The sequence below is a fragment of the Barbus barbus genome (assembly GCF_936440315.1).
Source record: "Barbus barbus genome assembly, chromosome: 19".
Taxonomy (NCBI): domain Eukaryota; kingdom Metazoa; phylum Chordata; class Actinopteri; order Cypriniformes; family Cyprinidae; genus Barbus; species Barbus barbus.
Window position 1 is genome coordinate 6,220,414 of NC_136747.1, and position 9,049 is coordinate 6,229,462.

General features: G+C 41.0%; 1 protein-coding gene across 1 annotated transcript; it reads right to left on the minus strand.

Annotated features, from left to right (window-relative positions):
- Nucleotides 1–3,427: 3,427 nt before the first annotated feature.
- On the minus strand, nt 3,428–9,021 carry LOC306885519 (uncharacterized protein). The gene is made up of 2 exons (XM_079442093.1): nt 7,442–9,021; nt 3,428–3,906 (listed from the first exon to the last, which is right to left on the minus strand). The coding sequence occupies exon 1, from the start codon at nt 8,564–8,566 to the stop codon at nt 7,445–7,447; it is 1,122 nt and encodes a 373-aa protein (XP_079298219.1). The 5' UTR covers nt 8,567–9,021; the 3' UTR covers nt 3,428–3,906; nt 7,442–7,444.
- Nucleotides 9,022–9,049: the final 28 nt, after the last annotated feature.

Genomic DNA, 9,049 nt, shown 5'->3' on the forward strand with positions numbered 1-9,049 from the left:
GTTTGTGAACATTAAGTGGCCCTTAGCAAGATCACAGTTAAAATCTTCTGTATGTGGAGCTGTTCAGATTCACCTCTGCATTCATCCTCCATTAATGAAGATCTTTCATGAGGGGTAGTTGAACTTTGACCAAGATCCTATTTAAGAATTATAAATAGGGGAGAAAGCTCAGACCCAGCATGGCCAGTGCCACAATCTAAAGCAAAAATTACAACATTTAGAGCAATTTATAACATTTTAAATTGTTGAATCTCATCTTTGTTGACATCAAACAGAATTAAATCATCCGTTGATTCACTCACCTGGGAAGTATTTCGATAACCATAAAATTCCATTCGCTTTTCAGTGATGTTGTCAGATTTTATCAAAGGGTGAGACCATGTTGTTGAAGCAGATATCTGTGTGAACCATCAATGCTTCCCAGGAGATTTTCATACAGGCAAGGCCTTGTCCATCAAAGAACAGCAGCATGATGCAGGTTAAAATGGAGATCAGACACTTTGTTTTGCACTGTAGGCTTTGAATATAAAACATGAGTGCACTTGAGAACAGATCAGGAACCACAAAATATGCCGCAGAAAATGACAGGTTCTTCTTTGGATCACAAAGACATGCAAAGTCCATCTCCTCGAGTTTCTCAAGTATCACCATTAAATGAAGCTTACATTGAAGCTACCTCCTGGGAAATGTAGCAAGCCACGCTACAGCAACATGCCAAAAGTAGTTTACCACATCTAAGCTATTTTTTAAGATTTCCTTTTTTATTGAACCAACATTCTATATCAATGCCATTGAAACACACGTCATTGTTGTCGTGGTGAATTTGGCCAATCGTGAAACAGCTGTGTCGTCATCAGCACTCCCGCAGTCGCTCTGGAGAAACTGTGCCGATCGGTTTTTATGGCGCTGCATGAAGTCGAACACACCTAATGTCTTCAAGTCTACTAGAAGGCTACAAGCAGGTGAGTTTTATCAGGGTTGGACCAAATCTCTGCAGGAAAGTGGCCTGGAAGGGCCAAGTTTGCCCATCACTGATCTAGAGCCATAAACCTTCTGAATAAGAGTCTTTGAAGTCACAACTCGTACTTCCATTCAATCCACAATCAGACAGCTTCTTGTAGAAGACATATTTTGGAGATGGGTCGATTCAGTGTGCTGCTTTTTGTCTGAACACACACACTGCGAACATTTCCCTTACAGTCAGGCATTGTTTTGATGATGCGAGCCATCATCCAGGAATTCCGAGGTGCATTGGAATCCATAATCAGGACAATGTTTCCAATCTTGAAGTTTCTTTTCAGCCTGGAACTTCGCTGACGTTCCTGCAGAAGAGGTAAGTATTCCAGAATCCACCGATGCCAGAAAAGATCCGCCAGTTATTGAATTTGTTTCCAACTGCGCCTTGCATAGACCTCATCTTTTTTGAACACGCCTGGAGGTAAGCTTGCTTGTTTCCTCATCAACAACAGATGGTTAGGGGTCAAGGCTTAGAGGTTGTTAGGGTCGTCAGACATTTTAGTAATATGCCTATCATTGATGATTGAGGTGCAACTTCTAAATGAATAGTTAATGGTGAGGCAAGTAAAGAGCACACCATATCTCTTGACCATACAGCATCCTCTTCTCACCTCAAACGGTCCGAAGTAATCGACTCCAGTATTACTGAATGGTGGTTTGTCAGGAAGCAGCTTCTCTTCTGGCAAATCTGCCATCTTTTGCACACCAATATTTGCATGTGATCGTCTGCAGATGAGACATGCATAAATTATCCTTCTAACTGCATATTTTGCTTGTGGAAGCCAGTATTTCTGTCTTAGCTTTGCCAGGACATTATTTCGGTCCAAGGGACGAACGCCTTGGTGGGTGTGTTCAAGAGTTAGGGAGCATATACGGAGGTCTTTATGCAAGATGATGGGATGCTTTGATTCTTCAGGCATCCCCGATCTGCTCAATCTACCTCCAACACTTAGCACGCCATCCTCAAGGTAAGGATCCAATTGGAATATGCAACTGTCTTTCCAGACATGCATCTTTCCTTGTTGCAACATTTTTATTTCTTCCTGAAACTGCTGTTTCTGGCTGTAACGAATTAGATCCAGCTCAGCGTTTACCATATCCTCCATGGTAGGTGTTCTTTCTTTCAAACCTCTTTTGTAGGTATCTAATCCTTTCTGTACCAGAATGTTTTGTATATTGGGATCTTTTTCTGTTTGACTGATCCTTGTCTGTATCTCCTTCCTCTTGTGACTTAAATGCAGCAGGATTTCTTTGAGATGTGTTAGTTGTACTACAGCCTTCTGTAGGCGATGCCCAGCTTGAATAATAACAAACAAGACATTCTAGACCTTCCTTAGTGTTCTGAGCGCCTATTGCATTAACAGTGGAAATCTTTTTGAGCTTATCATCAACTGAAAATGACATTGAATTCTCAGGTCTAACTGGCCACTTACATTGTGGCTTCAGCAGGAAACTAGGTCCTTTGATCCAGCCTCTTGAAGCTTGGTCCGCAGGATTATCTGCCGAGTTTACATATCTTCACTGAGAAGGTTTAGAAGCCTCTCTAATTAATGAGACTCAGTTTGCAGCAAACGTCTTGAATCTTGTAGGGATGTGGATCAGCGATCGAGTACTCGATTAACCGGCTGTGACAGTGATGATCGATCATGAAAACGATGATCGTGGGAAAAAAATTAAAAATTCTGATTGGTTATAGCAACACTTTGGGCGGCACCCTGAGCTCTGATTGTTTATCTTGCAACAGCATGGGGTTCAAAGTATAGACGTGAGAAGAGAGAGAAGCTTGGCTTTGAAGTCACATAGTGATGATGTCTGGGTTAGCTACATACACATCTGATTAATCTAATAGTTTTGCGTTGGGATAACATGTATTTACATGCAGCTGAATGCCAGTATTTAGTTATCTTGCTCAAACGCAATGCCTGATATTGACTGAGTTATTTGAGACGGTCATATTGCTTTTAGATGTTTCTTTTTTAAAAATACAGATCCTGTAATAATGCAACAGTGATGTTTTTACTTCGTATGGCTTCGAAAACATGCAGGCAATTTTAGGAATCACTTGATAATGTAGATGAAAATATAGCACAAATCTGCCATAAACATTAATGACATAAGTATATAGAATCATATTCTATATTCTATTTTTATTCTTCATATCTATTTTATTCTCATATCTATTTGTTATTTTATTTTATTGCTAGTTTATTTCTATATATATGTTTACTGTACTTTTTCTTTGTATTTTTGTAAGCTTGAGGTTTTTCTTAATTTTGTTGTATTTGTTTTGTACAATACATTTCACTACATGTCGTACTATGTATGTATATGTATGTGACAAATACAATTTGAATTTGAATTTGAATTTGAGTATTTGTAACGGGGCGAACAAGACGTGAGACATGCGGATCCATGTGCAAACGTTTATTTATAAACAGTCTATACACAGGCAAACAGATATGGCACAGGCAAGACACAAGAGAGATCCTAGGGCAAGCGTGGGTCGACGATCGGCGAACAATATCTTATAGGGCAAGGCAGAGAGATAATCCAGGTACACGAGCAATAATCCAAACGAGGTGCAAACAGAGTCCGAACGGTAAGGCAAAGGGTTAATCCAGGAAACACAGGCAGATATAAAAAAAAAAAACAAGGAAACCACGCTGTTACGGAATGAACCCCCAGACGAAAAGAGGAAGGTTAGACAGATTTTATTAAATGGCACAGCAGAATGAGCAGGTGGTTCAGGTGAGTGTTCAGGATGGATGACTTCTGGATACTGGAGTTGAACCAGGAGATCGTGGACAGAGGAGCTGGTGAGAGAATCCACTACAGGAACTTGATCGGAGCTTGGAGGACGAGGAGACGATGGAGGAAAAGGACTGGACGCTGGAGAAACACAGGAGGGAAGTACAGGAGACAACACTTGAAAGGTAAGTATTCTATCAAAGAAGACTTGCGTGTGAGTGAGTGTACATTAATAAAACATTTGTGTAAATGTACCAGAATTAGCCAAAGGCTATTTTTCAGGCTATTTTTGTACAAACTACTAAATAAATGATCCAGACATTCTGCCGATATAGACATATTGCAAGTGCAAGCTCCATGGTAAATTATGTTTTTCCGTTACAAATTAAATTTCTAATTTTTAAATTCAATGTATTAAAGCTGAACATCTGTGGAGATGTAATTTTAGTTTTTTTTTCGTATACAGTGAGATATATTATATATTCAAATAAATTGATGGAATCTCCATGATACATTTTTAGTTTTTTTTTATTCAGTAAATACTATAGCTGAACATCTATGGAGATTTAATTATTTGGATTTTTTTTTTTTTTTGTATAGGGAGCTATATGATGTATTCAAATAAATGGATGGAAACTCCCTGATAAATTATGTTTTTCCATTTTTTTTATTCAGTAAATACTATAGCTGAACATTGGTGGAGATTTAATTCTTTTAATTTTTTTATTTCATTTATGCAGTTTATGCATTTATTCCAGATGTTTTGTTGAATTAAAACTGGACATGCAATAGTAATACAAAAAATGACAACTTTTTTAATTCATGATTGTTCATACAACTCTCTGCTTTACCTTTGTGGCAAACTAGTGCTTTGTAATGTTTACATTATTTTTAACATCTGCAGCTGATAAAAGGGACCAGATGAAACTCCGGATCATAGCACAGCTTGTTATTACAGACCACTCAATCAAAGATAGTCAACAGATATTGCAATAAAAGCACATTTCTGATACGAGCTATAATTACAAAGTTCTTGTTTTTTTTATATTTTTGTAATGTTGTTTTCCTGAATATCTGTTACGATCACCAGCTGGATTACCTATGAACTCCATTAAAGGGCACTCCACTCCAGACTCTTGCCATTGTTTTCAGGACTCCATTTCCCATGTATCCCTTGCCCCTCATGTGATCTTGTCATGTGCTACCCTTGTCATGTGTTCTGATTGGTTCTTTGGTTGCATGTGTCTTTTTCTCATTGGTGGGTTTTGTCATGCGTTCTCCTGGTCTAGTATAAAAGATGCTCTCACTTATTCCAAGCTCGCTGATTCCTTTTTGGGCAGAGAAACTCACTTCATTTTCCCTTAGGAAAGACATTATGCCATAAAAATTAACTCTTCTCTAATTAATTCATAGAAAAACCTTTCTTTGAATGAACACACATATCTTCAGGTCATAGTGTATATTATTACTGTTCTTGTATTCTTGTATTACTGTTCTTGTTTTTGTGTATTGTTTCCTGTTTTATCCATGCTTATGATAGAACACTAGTTAATATTACCTGACTTACCATGTTTGGTCTCTATCAATTCGTCTTCAGATGATCTAATTGAGAGTGTATATTATATGTCGATACTTATGCAACATATAAGTGTTCTAAGAATCTTTAATAGTTTGTATATCAACGTCCAATCTGGTTCATATGCAAATTACCATGCATGGAGACAAAGAGTCGTAAACTTTCCTTCCAAAAGTTCAGGTCACCATAGGTTCTTTGACTCCCCAGAGGTGTGATGTCTATAGCAGATAAAGCTCTCATGTAAGGGACGCCCTGGCAGTCTGCGGTTCTGTTAGGTTCTGAGAAGATGAGGATGTGAGCTAGAACTCCTCTTGATCCTTAAGTTTTGCGCCAGGCCTTGCGGCCTTGACTTTCCATTCAACCAAAGCTCCTTGGACCTCAGCAAGTCTCTTTTTCAGGAAGAACATTTCTACCTCAGAACATCTTTGGAATTCATCACTCTTCAACCCGGAAGAATGTGATCGGGAGTCCAAAACTTTGAAACCATTAAAACTTTCATCTGAGACTGCATTCCGGACACTCGTCACAATCAAACGCATTGCAAGTATTGTACATATAACTAAACTAAACAGAGGTTATTAGTACAAGCTATAGACCCCATTATAAATGGCGCTGATGGTTTTACTCAGGTGGTTAAATGACTTTTTCCATAACTGCTTTCTCTGGTTTTCCTGATGGTTTCATCCATCAACTCTCATTAGCCCTTTCCCCATGTATGAGTGATTGCACGTATGTTTGTTTGTTTGTTAGACTAGTTTGCTTTAGTGTTTAGTTAATAAAAGTCGTGTGCACAAATTACATGAGTTTCTGGTTCTGCCTTGCAAATTAAATGTCTCTTTGCAGTTTGCAGATATGCTCTACCCTGGCAGCTTTTAGAGCCTGTCTATAGCTGGACATACTGTTTTTCCACGCAATTCTAAAAACTTCTAATTTAGTTTTTCTCCATTTGCGCTCAAGAATACGAGTTTCTTTCTTGAGAGAATGGGTATAACGGTTGTACCATGGCGCAGTACGTTTTTCTCTAACCTTTTTCAATTTGAGGGGGGCAACAGCTTCTAATGTATTAGAGAAGATAGTGCCCATGTTGCTAGTCATTTCATCTAGTTCATGCGTATTTATGGGTACACAGAGCAGTTGAGATAAATCAGGCAGGTTATTTGTGAATCTGTCTTTGGTGGCTGGAACAATAGTTCTGCCCAGACGATAACGCGGAGCCATATAACTAATATCAGTAATAGGCAACATGCACGATACAAGGAAATGATCAGTAACATCGTCACTTTGAGGTACGATATCTATATCGGTAAGATCAATTCCATGCGATATAATTAAATCTAGCGTATGATTAAAACGATGAGTGGGCCCGTTGACGTTTTGCTTGACTCCAAAAGAGTTTATTAGGTCAGTAAACGCAAGTCCTAACGCATCATTTGTATTATCAACGTGAATGTTAAAATCTCCGACAATTAGCAGTTTATCAACATTAACTAGTAGATCTGAGAGGAAATCTGCAAATTCTTTTAGGAAATCTGTATATGGCCCTGGCGGTCTATACACAGTAGCCAGAGCAAGAGACAGGAGAGATTTCTTTTGCATATCTAACAGTGTAACATTAAGCAGAAGTATTTCGAATGAGTTAAACCTCCTGTATCCTGTTTTCTGAGTAACATTGAGAATATCACTATATATTGTTGCAACACCGCCGCCACGACCAGTCTGACAGGGCTCATGTTTATAACAGTAGCTTGGTGGAGTAGACTCATTTAGACCAAAATATTCATTTGGTTTAAGCCAGGTTTCAGTCAGGCAGAGTACATCAAAATGATTATCTGTGATCATTTCATTTACAATAACTGCTTTGGGTGCAAGTGATTTAATGTTTAAGAGCCCAAGTTTTAAAAATTGTTTTTGTTCATTTATTTTGCGTTTTTCTGGTTTAATCACGGTCAGATTTTTTCTAGATCCTGCATTGAATGTATATTTTGATCTCGCTATTCGGGGAACAGACACAGTCTGTATAGATTGGACAACGCAATTACTTCTATTTTTTAAGTGGGTAGAACAAAAGTCGTCATAGCAGTTATTTGAGAATTGGCTTACTAGTCAGATGGAGCGTAGCGTCCTGGAGATGTTGTCCGACAGGAGTTCCGCTCCGACTCTGCTGGGGTGCAGGCCATCAGCACGGAAAAGCCTAGGACGCTCCCAGAAAAGATTCCAATTATTAACAAAGAGCAGTTTCTGTTCTTTACACCATGACGATAACCATTCTTTTAAAGCAAACAGTCTACTGAACCTTTCGTTTCCTGGTCGATACGTGGGAAGCGGTCCTGACACGATGATCGTCGCCGCGGGCGATGTGCTGCGTACCGTCTCGATCAGGCTCCTGTAGTCCCTCTTCAGTGTCTCCGTCTGACGCAGCTTGATGTCGTTGGCCCCCGCGTGCAGCACGACAGCACCGATGTTCTCGTTGCCCTTCAGGATCGCAGGTATCTGCGCAGAAACATCGAGAACACGTGCACCGGGGAAACAGTGAGAGTGCACTTTATCTTCAGCTGACGTAGCACGGACGTGCCGGACGATGGAGCTTCCCACGACCACAGCATCACGTTCCGTCTCGCGGAGGGGGGCGAAGCGGTTCCGGGTGGAGATGAAGGACATCTGGGAAGATCGCGTTCTGGGTGCACAGGGTCTGTGCAAAGAAACACACGGAGTAGAGGTGGTGGGGATGTTAGAAGCGTGTACTTTACCTTCAGCTAGCGTAGCACGGACGTGCCGGACAATGGAGTCTCCAACAATCACAACGTCGCGTTCTGTCTCGCGGAGGGGGGCGAATTTGTTCCTTGTGGAGATCTCGAAGACAGGGGGGGGAGAAGTCGTCACCCGAGGCCTGGCTCGCGTCCTCCGCTGCTGCAGCACCCAGGGTCCGTGGTGTCCCGGCGCCGGAGTGAAGGACATCTGGGAAGATCGAGTCCTAGGTGCACAGGGTCTGTGCAGAGAAACACACGGAGTAGAGGTGGTAGGAGTGTTAGCAGCGTGCTGTATACTTACCCCGGACTTGTGAGCGTCAGCCCGGGATGTTTCCAGCGCAGCTCTCCGTTCCTTCAGCTGGGCCTTTTTCTCCAGCAGGTCGCGGATCTGTTTCTCCACGGCCTCCAGCTCCAGCTGCACCGAATGCAGCTCGAACGTGTCCTCACCTGCACTCAGCGGTAGACACAAATCCGCCATTTAAGCAAGTAACAGTGAAACGATAGTAATGTGTGTGAATAGAGGATTTGCAATGTAAGCGAGATTAGTGGCTGCCACGCTGCCGATGCTAACGGGCTATAAGCTAATAGCAGACTCGAGAATCAGAATAAAACTAGTGATAAACAGGCGCTCTGATCGGATTTGTTATAGAACGCTATAGTGGATATATTCACACGTTATAGAAAAGCCGTTTGAATAAGGCAGTCGAAGCCCCACTGTCGTAGTTAAAGCAGGTTCAGTGGCAAACGGTTCCATATAGCGCACTAACTAACTACCCGACCAAACGCGCCAACCCGTTTGACTAAGGCTGTCAAAGCCCCACTGTCGTCGTTAAAGCAGGTTCAGTGGTAAACGGGATCACAGAGAAAAAAACAAAACGAAAAAGGCGAAAAGAGCAAGGCCCTGTGTGTGTGTGTGTGTGTGTGTGTGTGTGTGATCTCAGTCTGGGTGTGTGCAGGAAGC